General features: G+C 33.3%; 2 protein-coding genes and 1 pseudogene across 3 annotated transcripts; all 3 read left to right on the top strand.

Moving 5' to 3' along the window:
* The first annotated feature begins 6,833 nt into the window (after positions 1-6,833).
* LOC108321023 (uncharacterized) lies at positions 6,834-7,524 on the top strand. 2 transcript variants are annotated; one of them, XM_017552645.2, is made up of 2 exons: positions 6,834-7,017; positions 7,135-7,524. In XM_017552645.2, the coding sequence occupies exons 1-2, from the start codon at positions 6,897-6,899 to the stop codon at positions 7,326-7,328; spliced, it is 315 nt and encodes a 104-aa protein (XP_017408134.1). In that variant the 5' UTR covers positions 6,834-6,896; the 3' UTR covers positions 7,329-7,524. The 2 variants fall into 2 exon arrangements, with proteins under 2 accessions (XP_017408134.1, XP_017408133.1); XM_017552644.2 differs by having other exon boundaries at positions 6,841-7,038.
* A 1,096-nt stretch (positions 7,525-8,620) lies between these two features.
* LOC108321015 (uncharacterized) lies at positions 8,621-9,132 on the top strand (annotated as a pseudogene).
* Positions 9,133-15,866: 6,734 nt separating this feature from the next.
* On the top strand, positions 15,867-17,752 carry LOC108321017 (E3 ubiquitin-protein ligase SINA-like 10). Its single transcript, XM_017552638.2, has 2 exons — positions 15,867-16,319; positions 16,849-17,752. Exons 1-2 carry the CDS (start codon positions 16,005-16,007, stop codon positions 17,491-17,493), a joined length of 960 nt encoding a protein of 319 aa, XP_017408127.1. The 5' UTR covers positions 15,867-16,004; the 3' UTR covers positions 17,494-17,752.
* Positions 17,753-23,943: the final 6,191 nt, after the last annotated feature.

The following is a 23,943-nucleotide window of genomic DNA, read 5'->3' as shown; positions in this document are numbered from 1 at the left end:
CTTTAAGATACATGCTTTCTTTCATCATTAGTTAGGGTTTTTCCTCTTTGCTTAATGCTTGCTTTATTTAACTCATTCATTGCTATGATCATTGATTTTGTCGATATGGGAACGTACGGGGAGATCTAGATCCGGGGAATTTCTCCCAATAGCATATTGGTTGCCTCTAAGCTCTTGCACTTCAGAACTAATTACTAGGAATGCTAGGAATTGTATGAACTCGTAATTAAGGATAGGCCTTCTTGACAAGGTAATTTAGAGAGTGGCATTAACATTGATGAAAAGATTGATGAATTCCTAAAGTATATGAGAGTGGATAAGATGAAATTGATAACCCCAACAACATACTCATCCATATCATTCATTACGTGTTTGTTTTACTCTTTTTGCCATTGATCAAATTCATGCATACATGTTTAATTACTGTCTTTTGCATTTAAACCTGCAATCAATTGTTCACAAGTCTTAAATAATCAACAAATCATATAACTAACTAGGCCGTGAGTCCTTTGGGAAAACGATACTTGGTCTTACCTAGTTTTATTACTTGATACGATTCGGTCACACTTGTCGATTGTTAAACAAGTTTGTGGCGCCATTTTCGGTGTTCATAAATTTGTCATCAGAAATCAACTTACATAATACCGAAATTAATAAAATCAAAACGAAATAAAGCAAACCCAATTACATTATTTCTAAAATATATAGCACAAAAGCTTTAAATAACCCAAGTAGTCTTTCTACTCTCGCGTCTCTGTCATGCATCTAGAGCATCTGTAACATGTCCTGCTCCCGTATAACCAAATGTCATACGGTCATTGCAAAACATACACACAACCACAACACAAACAAATATGGGTAAGCTACCATAACACAACCAATGACAATAAAGTTTGTACACAGGAAACAAGCACAACTTAATAACAAATCAATCATCTACAGCGCTATCCTACTAACATAATCATTTTACACCCTTACCATCATCGGTATCTTCATTAACCCTATCATGATTATACCATCAACGTTATCCTATCAATAACGTCTTCAACACATTGTCACTACAAATACCCAACATCATCAAGAAGGACCTTGGTTTGTCTCCTGTACCCAACCATACCACCTGTAGCTTCCCCATTCATATTCATAAACATACCACCTGTAGCTTTCCCATACAGTTTCATAAACATATCGCCTATAGCTTCCCCATACAGGCTCATAAACATACCACCTTTAGCTTCCCCATACAGGCTCATCAACATACCTCCTGTAGCTTCTCCATACAGGCTCATCAACATACCATCTGTAGCTTCCCCATACAGGCTCATCAACATACCACCTGTACCTTCCCATACAGGCTCATAAACATACCACCTATAGCTTCCTTATACATACTCATAAACATATCACCTATAGCTTTCCCATACAGGCTCATAATCACATGGTAGATAATTCAAAACTTAGGATTTACTAGGTACAGGATAGACACATCTCTCTCTTCAAATGTTTATGACTTACAAGACCCCAACTTAACTCTCAATACATTAAAATTCATAGCCCATTCTATGCATCTCCACTTATTGGTTTTACAACTCTTAATACAAAACGTCAACCAAACATAATCCATAGTCAAACTAAATACTATTCACACCTCCCTTTTCATCATTCACACATCAATGTATAGTCTTATATTAACCAAATATAAATCTTTATGATAATAAATCATTATTACTTTAATAAATCATTATTACTTTAATTAATCATTAAAATCTCACTACTTCTCTTTTTGAAAGTAAATTAATCTCTAATTCCAAAATATTAAATTTAACTAATTTAAAAATCAATTATTTTCCTCTTTACACTAAATTAATTTCCTTTTCCAGTAAATTAATTTGATTTTCAATTAATTACTAAATAAATATTAATAATTTTCTCCTTATAATTATAATAATTATTGTTATAAATTAATATTTTCATCTCTCTTCCTTTTAGAATTTATTTTCATTAATTAATGTCATTAATTAATTAATTGTATTTCTCATTACACTACTTTAATTTTAGAGACATAAGATTTATTTTAAACTCTTTTGTCTTATTATTAAAACTGCCCAATAATAATTCTTTGGACCCAATTTGTTCTATCCAACAACTGTAGTCCAAACTAGAAACCCAATGCTCTAGGCTTGACCTAGGCTCAATCCTTGACTGCCACCCTGAACCCTTGGTGGCAACTCACCATAGCCGTCATGGTTGCCCTGCTGGTGCAACCACCACCATCACCACATACCCGAGATCGCGAGTATCAAACTCACAACAATTTCCCAATTCGAAACCCTTCAAGAAAATGCCCAAATCCAAAAATATCAAAATAGAACCAACAATCCAAAAAGCGAAACCTTAAATTACAACCACCAATCTGCAAAGAAAATAGATGAATCAAACCCCAGAAATCCCCAGTTCAATTTCAGAAAACCCAACCCCAGGGTCACAAAAGAAGAACTCCAAATCGCGTTCCAATCTGTAGAAAAGAAAGCAAAAGCAACCCCCACAGATCGCGATCACAAACACTTTTTCCCTTCGCCGCGAAGACGATGGAGGATGAGATCCTCGCGTCGCGAAACATCATGCTTGAGCCACTTGAAACTCGTCTCTCCTTCCCTGCGAGAAAACCCAAAACAGAACCCAGGACGGAGAAAGGAGAAAGAAAGGAATGAACAACGCGCCATCGCGATCTACCCGAGGAATACGAAGACGTTGTTGGGGGCGCGCTCTCTCCACGCCGTCATCGTCACCGCCATTTGTCCCAACATGAAATGCAAAAGCCCTATTCTCCTTGCAGGACGAACTAGAGTAGAGGAGAGAAAGGAAAACATCGCCTCCCTCTCTATAAGACGAACAAAACGAGAAAGGAGAGAAAACTCTTCCCACCCTTAATCTTACGCAAACTAAGGATGATGCCCATGGCTGGATAAGTCCGCAAGAAACAGAGATGAAGAAGAAGCTATAAGCTTCAGATTAGGATATTGGGATGAATCAGCATTTGGGATTTTACTAAAGTAATTAGGATTAAATTGGTTTAATTAAATTCCCCAATTAGAATTAGAGAAATAATTAAAATTTACCACTTACAATAGAAATTAACAACCCCAAATTATTTTTAACGTAGGAAATCAAAATTTTTACTTTATATAAGAACCCCTAATTAATTTTAATTAACATTAAAAGAAATCCTAATTTTTACTTTATTCCTAATTATAATTCTAATTATAATCAAATGGAAACCTACTCCTGCTGCTGCTGTTATCTTCTCTTCTAATTTTTCCTTTCTCTTTCCAAATCTAATTAAAGTTAACCCATTAATTACATTATCACCTTACAATCACATGTTTTCATCATTATTTAAACTCCTGTTACAGATTTACGTTCTTAAAAACTAAACCAATATTTATTGGTTCCAAACCAAATTTTTCTTTCCATGGATACAAAGCCAAAATAAATTTCAAGAATCATTCAAACGAAACAGAAACACCAAATCACCATTCCACCCCTTCACAAACATACTAACAATTAAATAATTAGTGGTGCTTCCCATACCTTAATCTATTATAAAATTTCAAGGCACAGACATTTGTTATTTTCTCGAAAAATATCTTTAATCTTTTTGTCTCACTGTGTTCTCCTTTCTTTTTTTCCAATTTTTACGTACCTCTTTCTTTTACTTTTCTTTCTTTTTCTTATTTTTCAATAAATTCTTATTTTATTTTTAAACTAAAATATTTTATAATGGCTTAGAAAGTGTTATCTTTAAAATCTCAATCAATTTTATTTTCATAAACCTATCTTCCTAGTATTTGAATTCTCAATCATTCAATCCTAAAAAACCATCTCTACCAACAAACCAACATATCACATTGAAAATATAGCACATTATAAATTTAACAACCATACAATAACATGTGTTACACTTATATCAATAAAATAAATAAATAACATGAAACTTTATGTTTTACTCAAGACTTGTACATCAACTAAGCTACACAACACCTTGTGAACTCATGCAGATTTTAGTAAAACATACTCAAGTCTTATTTGTAAACTATACATTTTCTTGGGTCTTACACTTGAAGGATTTTTGCGAAGCAAGGTTTAATGGGTTTGAACGTCTGATCTATCTATACAAAGAGGTGTACATCACATGATCAGGAAATTTGCAATCGTGAAGATTGATTGGTGTTCCCTATTGTGATTACAGGAAGAAGAACTATGTTCTTGACTTTGAGGGTGACTCAAAGGGTTTGACAACAGATGAGGGTGTTCTTGCTGCGTGTCTATATTGTTTACTATCTATATTTAGATTAGTGCGTTAGAGAGGTGTTTTACATTTTGACGTGAGGTTGCTGTAAAAACCTAGATCTTTATAGTACATTGACTTCCAACTCAGGTTGATTGGAAGGACACACGGCCAAACCAGTATAAAAAGCAGTGTTTGAATTCTCTCTTCCCTATCTCTACATATATTCGATTAATCTGTCATTACATTTAATTAAGTGAACTGCTGCATTGCATACTATTTTACTTGCAGTTCAAAAAAAGCGTAAAGACATCCTATTTTGCGAAAAAGATTTTGAAAGCTTATATTTTTTTACGCATCACCAATTCAACCCCCCCCCCCCCCCCCCCCCCCCCTCTCCCCCCACCCCCCCTCTTGGTATGAGAAACAAAGCCCTTCTTTTTTAACACATCACAACACTTGAATCATCCAAATTCAATCATTATACATATTATAACCCAAACAACACAATTATAATGCATATGATTATTACCACACCTGTACACGTACATTGCATGGAAAACCCCCAAGCCTCATTACTTTATTTTCGCTTAGCATCAAACCCTCCATTGGGATAACCTAACAACCATACATACATTCATTCATAGGGAAAACCCAACACAAATATTACATAAACCCTATGCCCATGCATACATAAACCCTTGCCCAATAAGAGCAACATAAAACCATAATCATAATCACATAACATATATCAACAAGGATTATTAATCAAAATAATCAAGAACACATATAACATACAATAATTAACAAACAAAGGTAGACTTCCCCATACCTTGATCAATCCCAGGACTTTGTCTACACTCTAAAACACCAGCAATCTTTAAGGATTTTGCAATTCTTCCTCTTCTCTCACAAAATTACCTCTCTCTCTTTCTAAATAGGTTAGAATGTGCAATCCGACCCACATGTAAATTATCTCCTCTTCTCTAAGGTTTTTTTTTTGTGGGTTTTTTTATTTTGGTATCCGGCAGGTAGTGGGACAAGTACGGGTACAGTTTTTTACATGTGGGTCGGGTTCGGGTACACACTATTCGTGTCCGACTCGACCCGTTGTCATCCCTAGACATGATAGACTCGAGAGAGGATGGGGGAAAACCTTGAGATTCAATTAAAGCTATTTTATTTTACAAGTTAAAACAATACAATTAGATTATTTCATTCATTATTTTATTACTTGAAATAATGTAATTGGATAAGTTTTTTTTTATGTACATTATGCGTTATGATAAATTTTGAATTTTTTTTTATTTTTAATAATCCGTGACATCTCAGAAATAGAGATGTTATAATGATGTTTACATTTGATGATCTTATTATTATTATTATATATAAACAAATAATGTTGCATATAATAGTTTAGATACACAATAATAAAGAACTTAAAGATTCCTTCTTTTATTTCATATGTATTTTGGATACTATTGATTACTTTTAAAAGCTTTCTTATTATTTGAAATATATTTTATTGAATAGAAGATTTATACGATGAACATTTTAATTTATTTGATGAAAAAAATAAATACGTCGCGTGATTTTTTTTTTCCAAATTTTTTTTAATAAATTATGTATAGATGTTATATGTTAAAATGTCTAAGTGGCACATTATGACATGAGATAAAATTCAATATTGGTGGAATAAGACTAAATACATTAATTTTGAAAATAAAAAAAACAAACAGAATCAAAATTTTTAGTATAGACCAATTATAATTTGATGTTATAATTGAGTAATCACACACACAAACACACACACACATATATATATATATATATATATATATATATATATATATATATATATATATATATATATATATATATATATATATATTCCATCATTTCCAGTTATATTAAATTTTGTCCCGCACCAAACTACTTAAACATTTGATTTAAAATTATCAATATTATTTTTTTTCACAATGTTTATTAAACTTTCTAAATTACTCAAATCTTCTAAAAAAGAAAACCTTCTAAAAAGAAAACATTCGAAATTATTTATTATTTAGTGTGTAACTATCATTATGTAAATTTTATTTTCCTACAAAAATATAAAAGAATGAAGTGTCCCTTTTTGTAATTTATATAATGTAGCCTTGTAAATATTCAAACAAGTTCACTAAGACGTATGTATGTTTTATAATTTTTTACAATGTTCTAGTGTCAAAATACATTTTAATTTATTAGAGATAAAACTATAAAGAAAACTGAGAATAAAAATGAAAAATTAACCAAACAAAAAAGTATTGGTTAAAATACTATATTTTTTGTTAAAAAAATTAATTTTTTGTATTTTAAATAATTTAAAACCTTTTTAAATATAAGATTGCAATTATAAAATATCTAAAAAAATTTAGTAAAAAATATTCGCCTAAAATATTACTATAAAATAAAACTAACATTTTTTTCAATGTTGGTAAATTATAGAAAAAATAAAATCGAATTAATTTCGTATTTGTATAAAATGAATGGAATGACCTTATTCCACAATCCCTAATACAGACATTTTCAAAATTCAAATTTGAAAAGAGCTCTAGAGAGAGAAGAGAGAATGGCGTCGACTGGAAACATGAAGGGTTTTTACCGACAGAGGAAAACCACCGCTACGAAGAAATCTTCCAAAAAATCTCCGATCCCCACCGTGATCCAAACGCCGGCTACCTCCTCCGGCGGTAGAAAACTGGACCTCCAATGTCCATTCTAATTCCTAGGGTTTCTTTTCTATTTTTTTTTTCTATTCAAACACATTTATCTCTTTCTATCATTAAAAGGTAAAATTTTGTATGCAGCTGAATGCAATGAGAGCGAGGTGGTGTTGCGGCAATTCGATTTGAACATGGCTTATGGGCCCTGCCTCGGGATAGCGCGGCTTGCACGGTGGGAGCGTGCTCAGAGACTCGGTTTGAACCCTCCCCAGGAAATCGAGAGTCTCCTGAAGAGTGGGAAAGTTCAGATGGAGTCATTGTGGGGTGGTCGCATTTAGGTTCCCTTTTCTGTAGAAAGAAAAAAAATAAAATGAAATCCAATAGCGGATTTGTGTATTTAGGTTTTGCTCCGGAAAATCAGCTTCTGGCTGTGTTCCTTGTTATGTGACTCTAAACTAAACATTACGACTGCGAAATGTTGATGTTTTCTTGCTTCCTGTTGTCATCTATGAAATCATGTCTTTTTCTCTGTTATCTGCCTAATGGCTGTTGAGATTCCCGTGAATGTGATTGTTTATAAATTGGTGTCAGTCTCTCTTCGTTGTCATATTTGGCTTAGTTTAACTCAATTAATGTTACAAGTTTTGATATTATGTTTGATTTCGTCTAAAACTAATTGGATCGCAAGTGAAAGTTGTCCCTCAGATGTTTGCATAACGGTTTAAACATTGAAACAGGTGAATTGGCATTAGATAAATGAAAAATATCAATTGGGTGTGTATACAATCGGTGTGTGAATGTATCTAACATGAAGTTGTTGTCACCTAACATGTGTGTTTTTGTGTAAGTTTTGTGCAAAATCGAAAGCATGAAAAGGCCTAAGAGAAAGTATGTAGCACAGGTGTTTTGTCTTTGATGTAAATAAATATTTTTTTTTCCTAAGACGATTAGAAGTTTTTGTCACATGAAATATTTGAAAAACACTATCTGCCAGAAGAATAAAAGAGATGATGGGTATCATGTGGTTTGCGGCATACAGGGCAAATAGGCATTTGCTTCTGAAGATGCTATGGATCTCCGCTAGGTTGAAGGATAATAGATTCGAGAAATTTAGATGACCTTATGCTATTATTCTTAGTTGCTGTTATATGCTAAATGTGACTAACTTGAGTAGATAACTGTGACTTGATCTCCTTGTAACAAAGATCATTAGTGTATCTGATAAACTTTGTATTCTGTTATGAGTGTGGTGTATATTTAAATACCATACTTATTGATGAAAATTAGAATTGAGAAACGAATTTAAGAGTGTTACTCTCTCTATCACTACATAGTGTTCCTTGCACCTCTTTGTTCCCTTTTGTCCTTCTTTCCTTTTGTAATATTTAATTTTTTGTGATTAAAAATTTTAACTTTATAATTTATACACTGAAACGGATGTCAATATCCGTTGTATTTTTAAACGAATGTTACCGAATGGATATCAACATCCAGTGACATATATCTTCATTTAAGGATAAAGATTACGGATGTTGAATTGTATTGCATTATGTTGAGTTGTGTTAAGGTTATAGTGTCTTTGTGATTTGTTGTAGTAACGTTGGATATAGAGATAATCTAAAGAGGAAAGATGAACACAAACATCACTGCATCAACGAAATCGGAGTACCCTGTCGTTGATTGCAACCCTTCCTTCACCAAAGTTGTCAGCAACTTCAGTACTCTCGATTATATCTGATTCGTCACCATCACCGGCATTTTGTCATCGTCGACTATCTCTCTGGGATTAAGCCTGGAATTAGGAATCCTTCGATGGTTATAGGGTCTGATTGGAGTGATGGGTGACTTCATGTATGCTTACCAAAATTCTGTCGAGAGACTCATGAGTTTCTTCCCCAACGACGACGAGGTAGCTCGACACAACAAAAAAGTAATCTTTTTTCGCTTCTCGTTACAAAAGCTCTCCTTTGTAGTTGTTTTTAAACATTAATAATCACAGTTTGCCTCTCCTATTTTTTAAGCTTTTATTTGTACGAAATTTACTTCATTCTCCTTATAAAGGAGTGATAAAACCTTGCTAGTTTTGGGTTCTATAATTTCGCTTAAGGGAGGCAATGCCAATGTAATATGTGGTATGCAAGTTTGTGGAGGGAGAAAAAATTGGTAATAGATGTGGAAAGTGAAAGTGGTGGGTGGGGGATGTAAAGAATGAAAGTGAGAGGGGATTAAGGTGTTAAAAAATAAAAAGTAAAATAGGTAAAGGTAAAAGTAAAAAGGGTAAGATTGGAATTTAGAAAAAATTGGGGAAGTAGAGAAAGAAGATGGGGTGGTGGAGGGAGTAACACTCCGAATTTAATTATTCAACATTCATTCATTTCATCTTTTCAATAATTAATTAAGTACGTGAGTTAAAAAAAATAAAAAGTAAGATAAATAAATTGGATTAAATTTATACATTTAGTTTTATGATTGTATAAGGTTAAAAAGGGTTGCTTTCAATATTTGAGAGGTTTATTCAATGTGGTTTTTAAAATTTTTGGATTAAATATAATTTTAATCTTTAAATTTAGAGATAAAATTGAAATTTGTCTTGGTTCCAAACTTTGATGTATTTTAGTATTAAAACTTTTTGAAATTTTGGATGAATTTAGTTTCTATATTTAGATTTGTGTGGATTTGATGTTTTAAATGCGTTTTTCAATTAACATTGAAACAAAAAATGTATTAAATGATTTGTCATTTTTAAACCTCTCATTTAATTGATCATTAGAAAGGACGACTAATGTGAATGACAAATAGGGTCATCTTTACGATTTCGTTTATGTTGATAGGAAATCCTTGTATTAATTGGATACCTAGATAAATATGAGTAAGACTTAATTTTTTTAATTGGATATTGAGACGACGTATTGATTAGGAAACGGCGATGGTACATACATATCCGTCCCATTCCTGTATCCGTCTCAATATCCATCTATATCTTTCATCACCATTCCAGTTTAAATTATTAAAATACAAATAATTTATCAGGTAACCCAGAAAACTTTATATATATATATATCTTGGTATTTAATTTGATATATATATTTTTTTATTTTCGTCACATTTTTTAATTGTGTAATTATGTTTAAATGTTGTATTATGAATTTTAATTAATCAAATAGTTTTTAAGTCTCGTATTTGTATTTTTTTGTTTATATTCGTTTTTAATATTTTTATTTATGGTTTATTATTTTTATATGAGAATGATTTATTCTCTCAATTTCAAGTGTTTCATGTAAACTCTTGTTTAGTAAAATATAAAAAAGAACTTATCATTCTTTATTTTCTTTAATTCTTAATTATTATTTTTTTCATTTGAAAAACTTTTTATTTCACACAAATTTTTTTAATATTTATTCATTATTCAATTAGTTTGATATTTGAAAAGTTTTGGTAATATCTAATACCCTTGATTATACAATAATTTTCCTTTGTGCAATTTCGCTTATCACATCATTTAGAGAACACACATTTAATATTTTTTCTTTGCTTTATATTTTTATTTGTTGTTTTTTTATCATGTAAACTATTTATTTAATGATTTTTAAATAGTTATTTTTATTTTCTAATTCATTTTCATAAATACAATTTTATGACTTTTTTCATTTATTATAATATAGTAATTAATGTCATTGTCATAAACTTCAAAATACTAAAATTGTATATTTAAATTTAAATTATTATTACTTTAATCTTGATTTTAGGACTGTATTACAATATTTACTAATGAATACAAAAAGATTTTATTATAATTTAGAAGAAAAAAGTAAAAAGAGGTTTAAAGTATTTTTAAAATTGAATATTTTTTTATAATTTGAAAAATTATTTTTTAATTTTATCAAACTTTTCATGTTTTTAAAAGATATTTTGATTTTTATGAAAATTGTTATCTAGTATTCTGATTAAATTTATATTTATTATTTTTTAAATATTTGGTATTAAATATGTTTTTCAAAATTAAATATTTAATAATATCATGATTATTTTTTTGTGATATATTTTTTTTATAAAGATAAATTGTAACACCCCAAAAAAAATTTGCCCCTTTTTTTAAAAAATCAAAACTTGAAATATTACAATAATACAATTACGGTAACACCCCGAACCTCAAGCTCAAATCTATACAAAAGTTTACAGCTCAGACAGAACAGTAAAGATAACATTGAATCCTTCTAATACACTCTTCCATCTCTTCCTGCACTTGCACCAGATCACGCGACATCCCTTCATCTGCTCCCGTATAACAAAAACGTTATACGATCATCGCAAAAATAAGATTTTCCAATACATGCACAAATAAGTAAGGGTGAGCTAACATGCAATATAACATTTATAAAAATATGCATAATTGTTTTGATATAAACATCATATAATATTTAGGTTAGACATCCCCATACACCAACATACCAAAATTTCTACTAGACACTCATACGGAAGATACAATGATGAGCTACTGGACAAAGCTATTCCCCAAACATTCTAACCGGATACTATTTGGACAGATGCTAACTGCTGAACACTATCTGCCGAGCGCTATCCGCCGAATGCTATCTAATGAATATTATTAGGCTGAATCCCATAAGAACGAACGCTAGGTGATCATGCATAATTGAGCCGAACACTAAACTCAGGAAGCCATAATGACCGAACACTCTCATAATGAACACTGAGATCAAACACTAGGCCGAAAGCTAGAAACCGAACGCCAGATCGAATACTATTAGGTCGAACATTATTTTCTTAGGCTTCACAGAAACGAACGCTAACTCCACGAGCTTCCTATTTATCGAATACTGATTGCACGAACGTTAAGATTGATCACTTAGGCTCGACACTAGATGCCAAACGCTATTAGACCGGATACCAATAGGTCGCACACCAAGAGACTGAATGCTTAGTAAGGTCAAACACTTAGACTTCACCGTGAGACAGCGTACTCTACTAGACAATTACTATTATTTCGAACACTAATCAAACGATCGTTCAAAGATCAAATCTCGCGCACCACAGATTAAGTACTATTCAGACGAACGCTTAATTGATCACTTTACTGGATTTAACACTATCTGAAGGTAACCTCATCGAGGCCGGATGTTCCCTACGTACGACCGCTAACCGTTAACAATCCTTGTCTGAGACAAGTGTCATCCAAACCGAGCACTACCTATGAACGATCACTGCCTGAATAATGCATCATCACGACTAATCACTATTTATTAATCGATCGCTACCTCAACGAATATCAAGGCCGGTCACTCCCCATAAATGATTGCAACCTCAGAGCAACATCACCAATAAAGATCATTCTCTAAGAACCATCGCTACAAGACAGAACACTAGAATAAAGAACGCTTGAGTCTGGGTTAAACGCCTAGAGTACTCTACTGAACACCTCAGTACTGACCGAACGTAATCAAACTAAACCACAGGGTACCAAAATACGACCGGACACTAGCTACCTGAGAACAACTAACATCAAGATCAACCGTTACCTAATAACGCCTACTACCCGAAAGTAAATAATACCAAGACCGGACGTCACTAATAATAACGCACGCTACTACCTATAGACCCAACAAGTTTTTACTTTCCGTCTCTCTCGAAGAATTATTCCAAATCCAGCTTTATCTGCATTACCATTTCTCCCGTACCAGTACGATCATCACGGTTGGAACCACAGCCACAACGTGCAAGATGAATAATCAGAAGTATCACATCATAAACTCATTACATATAAACTATAACAATTCCCATGATAAATCGACCCACATGACGATGCCAACTAGTCTTTCATAAACTAATGTCGTTTACTTGTAATTCGTCGTCATAACCTGCTCTCAATAACAGGCGACCCGAGCCGTCTTCCATCGCGACTTCAGACCTATCTCCCCGACTCCTCAAGGACTAACGAGTAAAAACATCGATACTACGCGTAACGATGCACTATAATCAACACAAGCCGAAGTCATTGGGCGAGACATTCACCTCCTCGCGCAAAAGAAGGTGACACTCGAATCTCAGTCTCACGCGTGAGACTAGCAAAAATGCTCAAAAGACAGACGAACTTACAAATAAATAACATAGTGTATGTACCACCTCCAACAGAATAAACGTGCTCAATCACGAATTCATACATATTCTCAATAATATGTATAAATAAACCAATATTGGATCAAGGAAATAACCAACAATTCTCAATAATTGTTTCAAAATACTCCCACGGATACATGCATTAATGCCGAACGCTATTTTCCACTCTGATGCTATCTGAACGAACGTTCTGAAATCAATCATAATCAAAGGCCGAACGCTGCCGATGAACACCAAACCTTATTAACCGAGCTCCAAGGACGAACGCTCGAGATCAAGTCCAGTCATACCTTACCTTAGACGAGTATTTCCTGAGGATTAACATCATCGAGAACGAACGCTCACAAACACAATTAAACCAAGGTCGAACGTCTAAGATTCAAACCGAACACTTAAAGCCGAACGCTCAAGATTGTTACCCAAGACTTCCAAGTTAAGAACGAACGCGTCAATTCAAACACCATTAATCCGGACACGATAAGGACGAACGTTTTGATACTTAGTCGAACCCCTAGGTCACTTGGCCGAACGACATTAAAAGAAGCATGAACGAACGACATAATTCAGTAGCTAACCGAACGGTCCTTAAATCAAAACTTAACCGAACGCTCAATAGTCACTAATATCCCAAGGCCGATCGCTCAAGATTCAAAACTTAAACAACTTAAAAACCGAACGCTCACATATACCCAAAAACCGAACGCTCAATTACATCCAAAACCAAACGCTCAATTACACCCAAAACCGAACGCTCAATTACACCCATAAACCGAACGCTCACTTACACCCATAAACCGAACACTCACTTACACTCATAAACCGAACGCTCACTTACACTCATATACCGAACGCTCACTTACAACCATAAACCGAATGCTCACTTACACTCATATACCGAACGCTCACTTACAACCATAAACCGAACGCTCACTTACACTCATATACGGAACGCTCACTTACACTCATAAACCGAACGCTCAGGATTCAAACCTAAAATTCTACTTTAAGAACGAACGACTGCAATCACTAATACTCAATACCGAACGCCCAAGATTACTTCTTGTGGATGCCAATTTAGGGACGGACGCTCAAGTTGAAATCTGGATTACCAATTGCTAACGAGCGCTCACAATTATTTGGACGAACGTCTAGAATCCTGGCCGAGCAATTAAATCGAACAGTGTTAAATTCACACTTAACCGGACACTATCAATTTAGGTTTCAACCGAACGGTATTAAAATAAGCCCTGACCGAACGCTAATATCACTATTGCAAACCAAGGACGAACGCTAACGCTCGCTAGCTTTAAATGACCGAACGTTCCAAAACAGGCTGACCTTGGTCGAGCACTATACGGACGGACGTTCTACATTGGCTGATTCGGACGGACGCTCAGAACAATTACCGAACGTTCGGAAATTGGCCGACCACTATTTGGTCGAGCACCGTTGGAACGAACGTCCAATTTTGACTCACCAAAATAGGACGTACGCGCATTCTGCAGAAATCTACAGAATCGCACCAGATTCCAGAGAAACCCAGAAAACCCCATTTTCAACCCCTTCTTCCCAAATTTGCATCAAATACAGATTATTTCAACAATTAATGAAATAAATCAAACTCCCCTTACCTCTTGAAGACTTCCTTGTAAATTTTGGGATCTATCTCCTCCCAGATGTGCAGATCAAGATCTCCTTGCAACCTCAACAATTCTTCACTTCCTCTCCCAGATCTTGCTGCAAGGACTCTCCTCTCACCAGATGCCTAACCCAGATCCTCCTCTCAGTCCTTCTGAAGTTGGTACAGCTTCCCATGGGTGCTCCTTGAACGGCTGGAAACGGGAGAAAGGGTTCCTCCCTTGGCTGCTCTCTCTCTCTTTCTTTCTCACATGCCAAAATGAAAGCCCTCCCTTGTTAAGCTTCCCCGTAAATGCACCTCCAATAATTGCTTCCAATAATGAAAAAGGTGGGTAACCACCATGTCCCCACCATGTCCCAAAAATACGGGTCTTACATAAATAATTGATATTAAAATAAAAAAACAAATATAGATAAATACAAATATAACCATTATTCGATGCGTGGAGATACATATCAAATAAAAACTTTATACCTCGTATAGATAAGAATGAATATCAGAATAAATTTTTACTCTGAAGACGAAAAATGTATTAATTATATATATATATATATATATTAATAATTTGTTTAAGGGGCTAATAATTAATAAGAGTTGTAATAAACACAATAATTTTTAATTTTAGAACCATTATTTTTTTAAGAATAGTCGAAATTAAAAGCACACTTATTTTAATTAAGTTAAAAATATATTCAAACCTTTTTAATATTAGTCCAATCTTAAAATTTTCATATTTTAAAAGTTGTTTTAAATTCTCTTTATAATAATTCAATAAATGTAAGCCTTGTTTTCTGAATTTTCAGGACATGGTTTAAATTTATTTAAAGAGAATTTATCAAGTTATATCTTTTTCTGAATTTTTAAGGATATCTCTGTATTATTTTTGGATTAAAAACAAAAGTTTCATCCTATAGGTTTTTCTAAAAAAAATAATAAAATAATGCATGCTTTGAATAATTTCAATGAATAAGAACAATTATTTTGTACAATAATGGTGAGGAAAATGATTCCTACTAGTAATTCCTACGTTACATGAAGTTCAAATAGATTATATATTAAATGAATAGATGTTGAATAAAACACAAACCGTTTGATCTTCATCACATAGCCTCAATTGGTTCATACATAGGAGCCTAAAGTTCTCTACCTCAGGGAATCCGTGCTCGAACGACAACAATTTCCGTATAACAAAGATGTATAAGAATTTGCAGAAGCAGAATCAGAGAGAGAGAGAGAGAAAGAAATGGTGAAAATTTCAGTTGGTGGGTATGATGACGGAGAAGGACCCAGCAACCGCAACCAGAAGCGACGAAGGGAAGAGGAGGAGGAGGATCAAGAAGAAGAAGAACGAAGCACGCAACGAAGCTTTGAAATTGTTGACCGTTCAATTGAACTTCAAGAGCGTGAAGATCATCATCCTGCTCCACCCCAACGTGCTACCCCAAATGGGTCTGCAAGCAATGCCACCAGAGTTAGGTCCATTCCAATCTTCGTTTCAGACCCTGATGTCCTCGATTGCTGCATTTGCTATGAACCCTTGAGTGCTCCTGTCTTCCAGGTTAATTTTCCTTCGCGCCCCTCTCTTTCTTTTCTCTGACCTAGGCTTTTGCTCTGTCAATTTTACATTTTTTTTTTGTTTTTCTTTTGGTGATTGTGTGTGGGTATTCTTTTTTTTCGTACGTCTTTTTGGGAAACTGATTCGGGATGGACTAAGGTAGTGTGGAAGGATTGTTGCGGAGGCTCAGATATTTAGTTGGAACTCTTGGCGTTTTAGGGTTGTGGATAATATTCTTGAAATATTGAAATTTGTTGATCTTGGATTAAAGGTCCAACATTTGGGTAGTGATTAGGTTGGTTACTCACTCGTGATTATAGATGTTCAGTACTAAACGGAATTGAGAAACTGAGGGACTAAAAGATAGATTAGGGTAATGTAGCAGAAGAAGCCCCAGGAAATTTATAGCAATAATCTTGACTGGCTATGTTGTTTTCCTAGCTCTTTTTTGTTCCTTTTGTTTTCTGTCTGTTTTTGTGTGTGATGAAAAGGCCAATTTGATAATTTTCTTTGTGATTAAATGAAAATTCAGTGTGAGAATGGACACATAGCTTGCTCTAATTGCTGTGTCAGACTCAAGAACAAGTGTCCCATGTGTTTGATGCCCATTGGGTATAACCGTTGTCGGGCTATTGAGAAGGTGTTGGACTCTATTAAAATGTCGTGTCCGAATGCAAATTATGGATGCACAGAAACGTTTTGTTACAGCAAGAAAAACGATCATGAGAAGGAATGCATCTATCTGCCATGTCTATGCCCACATAGTGGTTGTGATTTTGTTGCCTCGTCCAAGGAGTTATTCCTCCACGTCAGCCACAGACATGTAGACTCTGGAACACTGTTTACATATGATAAATTTTTCACAGTCATCTTCAATGCTGATCAGAAAACAATTGTTCTTCAAGAGAAAAATGATGGTAATCTGTTTATTGTTCACAATAACCATGAGCAGCTGGGACATAAAGTTCGCATTAGTTGCATCGGCCCCAAGTCCACGGGAGAGTTTCAGTATGAAGTTCTGGCTAGGTTTCGAGGAAGCAGTCTAATACTGCAATCTTTTACCAAGATCATTCAAGGTCAATATGCTGATCCTCCTTCAAACGCGTTCCTTTTGATTCCTTCTGGGTTTTTTGGCCCTCTACAACTGAAACTAGACATTCGCATTAAGTCACATTAAACCGTGGATGGAGATCGAAGGAGGTTGCATTTGGGTTTGTATCTGTACGTGTTCTCTTTGTTTAGTGCTTAGCTGATCACATTCAATGTAGCACAGTTGACTTCTGTCAAAAAAGTTTCACTCGTTAAGTCGGAAACTAAGCAACTTTTCTCTAGATGTATTTCAGGTAAATATGAAGTATGCCTGACACCTATTATTGTTCGTGTCTCTTAAAATGTACAAAATGCGTTGACAAGTAACTTCGTTAGGTGTTTTCTTCCTTCGGTATCCATGGTGGTTGACTTATAAAATAATGAATGATAACATGTCTTCACTGAAGTATTTCCTGGAAAAAAGTGTTCTTTCAAATCCGAACTCGACAGGAAATGAATGGATTTTCTGCCTTAAGAAGTTCACTACAAAGAATGAAAAATGGATTTTCTGCAGTTAAGAAATTCTGTATAACGATGTAATCGAAATCTTATCTGCTCTCAGATTAGAAAGTTATGTTTATAAATCATAATTCTTCAAAAAGCAAGTTAAGTATTTTAACCCTCCCGATCTTATGAAGTGCTCTAGTTTGGAATTTGGATTAGTGTAAGATTTTCACTTTTTTTAGTAGATTATGATCCTTGAGCTTCAATTTTCACAGTTTGTTGATAAGTGTTGATATATGATTACTTTTATCTAGATTAGTATTTGTTCTGCACTATACTCTTTTCTGAGTTTTGGATGAAGAAGGTAAAGAATTTCATTTTAAAATTGAGTAATGAATTTACAAATTTCTTATCATGTCTCCGTTATTATCGTCGTCTCCTGCAAAAGCAAGCTGAAAGATAAAGAAAGTTCTAATTTTCACATCTCATGAGACTCCAAAATTGTTTTCTTCCTGCTTAAAAGAAGCTTTCTTGAAGCAAGCCTCTGATGAGAGGTGACATATTCTGCTACATAGCCTATCTCGGGCCATTATGATATACAAATTTGACATAAATTGTGTCTCCGTAGGGTGTAACAGTTCAGCTGTTCTATAAACCTGTTTGAAATTGATTTGTGTATTTAGATAACCATTTTTTCTTGGGGAAGATGTGATAAAAGACTACAAATATTGACTAACATACAATCCATTTCATAGTTAATATAATCTAAGAGGAATAAAACATATCCTGTATACACATAAAAAGGAGACAAACAGAAGATGTAATGAAACAACATGGGTTGCCAAACATGTGCATGCATACTAAAACATCACTCTATGAAGTAGCCAGAAAAACCGCCTTATGCTGACAAGAAATACACATATAAAAACACTATTCCAACAACCAAGATAGGGTGAAGTCGGTAGGATATCAAAACCAACAGCACCAGAACAGAGATAACCCATCCCCATGGCATTGATGACTCTGACTCTGACTCCACATCTCCATCATGCAAAGGCCTCACACTTGGTGCAGGAGGCACGAAGCGTGTTCCGTGGGCAACGAGGGTCAGTGCAAGAGGTAAAAACAAGAGGAAGAAGTTCAAGTTGGTCTTGGCTATCTGCATGACTAAGTAGTTGTTGTTCAACTGTGATGATATCCACAGCAACAACACCACTATGCCAACTATGGCTAACAGTGGCAGAGGAGGAACAGATAACAACGTGTTCCCTGTCCATGCTTGCTTCCATTCTGGTTCAGTTCTCTCATTCAAAGGCGAAGCCATTGCTCTATCAACTTTGTAGTGCAAGTTATGGAAAAGAACTGGCTAAGCTTGACTTTTGTTCAGTGGGATAGGGGTGATATATCTAATTACCACAAGTTTTTAACTATTTAAATTTAATTTTATATCTCAAATAGTTCACCGGATGAAATACTCTTCATTTAACATTTTAAGAGTTTAATAATAGTTATAGTAAATAATAAATTTCAATAATAATGAAGGTGGTAATTAATTCTCACAGTAACTGATCCAGAAGAAGGCCTTTAATTTGGGAACTAGGTCCACCGAGTTGGTATTTGTGACGTCTTTGAAGGAGACTCCATCATAGTAGTAATTTCCTGATTGTTTCATGCATGGATGGATGCATGCACACAGCTTAATTAATTTGAATGGTTTGAGAATGATGTGTCTCATTTTAGTGCTGACACTTAGAACTGTTAGCCTTTTGCTCACTACAGCTGGAGGGTTCGGGAAACTACTATTGGTTAATTTAAGTTCTGATGCAACTCAGGAAACTAACAACGGAATTGAATCAAAGGTTCCAAAATCTCATAGTTGATGTCAAAAACATCCACATTCAAGTATTAAATCAACAATCAATTATATCACGCTGATATATCTAGGATGGGTATATAAATCTTATTAAAAGTGTTTTTGAATTTGTTATTGATGAAGCAACAATGTTAGCTAATTCAGGTGTAAATGTTTGTTTGCTTAGAAGAAGTTATTATGAGGATTAGTAATGGATTTTGTTAACCATGCATCTAATAATGTTGAAATAGAGTTGAAGCCGCATGCTTTAGACATCAAGTTTGTTGATGTGAACCATGAAAATAAACTTTTAGTTATATTTGTTATTGGTTGTGAACAAAAAAAGGTTGCTATAACAAGAAAATAGGCTAGATTCAAATTTATTTGATAAGGATGTTGATAAAAAATTAGATATGTATGCATGTTTATTTTTTGTTTTTGGCATAAATAGAAAAAAGCAATTATAAAAATTTCAAAAATATGTGTTTTAGTTTTCTGTTATAAAAATAAAAATTTAAAAGTTAATAAAATTGACAAAAGATGACTTGTACTATATAAAATTAAAGAATTTTTTTTTGACATATGGATAGATTAAGTTAAAAGTCACAAAATTTCATGTCTCTTCTCCAAGTCCATCAAAGACAATTTTTGAAATAAGTTTGGGAAAACGAATTGTAATTAGTATTTCTATTTTTGTTTCTTTATGTTTTTTCCTTTTTATTTTCAAGTTTCACATTTTGTTTTTAATTAGAAAAGAATTGTAATTTATTTTGAGAAAATTATGAAAGTATTAATTTTCTGCTTGGTGAAACTTTTAAACAATGTCTTATAAGAAATCCACCAAAAATATTTTCTGAATGAAGCATATTGACATTAGATGGTAGGATTTGATTTAGTAACTGAAATTATTATAATATTATAATAAGACTTATGTTTTATGCCGAATGAATTATTGATTTAATTAGAAATCGACCTAATTGATTCATAATTATAAATTATTAATTGAGTTAATTTGAGAATTACTTAATTAAATATTTTATGAAAGAGTTTTTAGAATTGTGATTTTTGAGTCTAATTGAGATGGATGGACCATTATGTGTCATTCATATTTTTTTTGAGTGACATGCTCATGTTTTGTTTATATACTAATATTTAGTTTGATTCTTTTGTTTTGCAACTTAGGTAGATAAATATGATTTGATATGATTGAGACATTTCTTGTTCTTATATATTTAGTCAAATAAGCCTATTTGAAATTAATTCATTGATAGTTCTTTTGAGTTTTAAACCTTTTTTTGTTTTAAAGTCATTGCAAAACTTTGAAAAGAAAAATACATATTCTCCTTTATCTTAAGGTGAAAAAGAGAGTTAATAGACTGTGTTAGGATTAAATGATGAATAAATTGTGTGGGTAGTGGTTGTTACTTTTAGGAATAAATGATGAAAGAAAGGAGCTAACTCTTGCACTCATTTGCTAATAATGTCTTTGTTCCCTTGTCTAAATGTTTTTGGTAGTGGTTGTTGCTTAGTGTTTAATGGGACGTAGTTTTCATTCTTTTGTAATGTTTGACATGTCCATAAGGACATGATTAAACCTGTTCTTACATGAATAGGAAATCAGGATTATATAGTTTTTGATAAAAAAATAAAGGTGTTTCTTGATATTTTTTATATTTTTTGAGATTTTTATGTTTTTTAATCCACGCAACTAAAGGTATAAGATAACGTGAACGACTATACACTAATGCAGAAATCACTTTAGACGTCCGTTATTTTGGGTTTTTTACGTCCGACCCGTACCAGACGTTTATATGGGTGTCATTGATGGGATGTCCAACCTGTTACCGGTCGGACGTTTGTATAGACATCTGAGTGTACAGGTCGGACGTCTAAGACCTTGGAACGAGTTTGGCCTATGTAATTCATTGGATGTCTCTGTATACACTAACAAATGTTTATAGACGTCCGATGTGGCATTAACAAACGTCTAGTGGATATTTTTTTTAAAATTGATTTATTTTTGCAATAAAATCACACTTGAAAAGCAAAAATTTGTCCCAGAACATTATAATATAATATATCAACTCGTTTGAAGTTAACAAAGTACTAAAAAATAATCCAAAACCTAAACTATCAAAAGTTAAAGTTAAACTAAATCTAAATATGTTGAACAACAATAATAAATCTTCCTATCTAAGTCCATCTTTGCAGAAGATAAGTTGTCAACTCCTGTCTTATCTTCTTAATTGCGTCCTCTGGTATAGCAAATGTACTCTTGAAGCGCTGCAAAATGAAGAAAGATGCATTATGTACCTATCTTACAACAAAGTTAAGTTGTTAGAAACTAATAATCTAAATAAGTTAAGCATCGTTACCTTATTCCAGTCATCTGTAATGACAGCTCGAATGATGGTCTTAATCCAAGACATGACATAGTAGCCACATTCCCATGAATCTAGCTGCTTGTTACACTAAAATGACAAACTAAATAGTCAATCATTTAGATCATTCAATAACTAGTAAAATAAATTAGAACTATAAATGACTTACAACCTTTGGATATAGGACGAATACTAGCTGACCTCGATTTTTACCCATTACTCTATTTACATTGAAAACACAAGGTAATATTAATATAACTATATTTATCATAAAAATTGAAGGTCAAAATGAATTTGAAACATAAAAAGAGAAACACTTACCCTTGAAGCATGTTTCTCAAGTCATTTTTCATCTTCCTGTGCAGCGAACAAAACCATACAATTTTACATGTTTGGGAATGATGAGCATCAGCTGCTAGTGAGACCTATCATGATTCATAAATAGTTAGTAAACTAATTAAGAAAACTTTAATGAAATTTTACATAAAGCAACCCATACCCATAAATGTATGGCACAAAGTATATGTCTCTGTTTGACTCAGCCATCCATATTTTCAAATACTTTTGTTTGCTCTCAATTGTGTTACCAGAAGGTTGGATGGTCTGAGGTTTAACAAATCCGTACATGAAAGACCGACCTTGGTCCACAATGACTGTGTCCATGTACCTAAAACAACAAAGTTAAGTTGTTAGAAACTAAGAATGTAAAGAAGTTTAATATGAAAGACAAAATTAACTATCTTACATGCATCATAGTTGAAGGATGGAAATATTCAACATGATGTCTCCCCCAATGATCTCTAGTGCATCATTGAATGTGATATATACTAGGACATGGGGGATGCCAAATACTCTATTATCCCAGTACACTTCTATTGGTCCTCTGGTCAACCTGGGTAATTTTGTCATGAGCTTTGTTAGAGGATCATCCTCCGCTTCAGTCAGGTCATCATCTTTATCTATGACTCACTCATGCATCGGCTGCTTCTGGGGACGTATGAACTGAACATAAAAATTTCAAAGTTATCAATAAATATTTTTAAATTTAACATACAAAGACTAATAATAAAAATATTATACCTATGGTGTAGCAATGTGTGACATGATCAATGCTTTAAGCCAGACTATAAATGTTCCTATGGCCTCCCCACAAATTGAATTTCTGAAGTGGGGGAACCTAAGCCTGGGGATCCTGAACCTCGTCAATCGTCATACGCACGTGGTGGGGTAATAGGGGAACACCATGAACAGTTTGCCCTCCCTCAACACTACAAGAAAAAAGTGAATTACATACAGCCAAAATTCGTATATAAGACCTAAAATCCGTATATAAAACTTGGTTATATACGGATTACATACGGGCAAAAATCCGTATATAATACCATCGTAGCTAGGTTTATATACGGATAAATCCGTATATAAATTATATACGGAAATTATATACGGAAATTATATACAGAAATTATATACAGAAATTATATACAGAAATTATATACGGATATTATATACAGAAATTATATACGAAAATTATATACAAAAATTATATACGGAAATTATATACGGAAATTATATACGGAAATTATATACGGAAATTATACACAGATAAATCCGTATATAATTTCCGTATATAATATCCGTATATAATTTCTGTATATAATTTCTGTATATAATTTCCGTATATAATTTCTGTATATAATATCCGTATATAATTTCCATATATAACTTATATAAGGACAGTATATACGGATATATCCGTATATAATGGTTTAAGCAGAGCTAAATATATACTCTGTATATGGCAGCTTCCCATACACAATATACAAACAGACCTGGACATTATAGTGAACATTCACAATTGATA

This window comes from Vigna angularis, chromosome 1 (genome assembly GCF_016808095.1).
Source record: "Vigna angularis cultivar LongXiaoDou No.4 chromosome 1, ASM1680809v1, whole genome shotgun sequence".
NCBI classification, from domain to species: Eukaryota; Viridiplantae; Streptophyta; class Magnoliopsida; order Fabales; family Fabaceae; genus Vigna; species Vigna angularis.
This window is presented reverse-complemented; position numbering and strand designations above follow the sequence as displayed.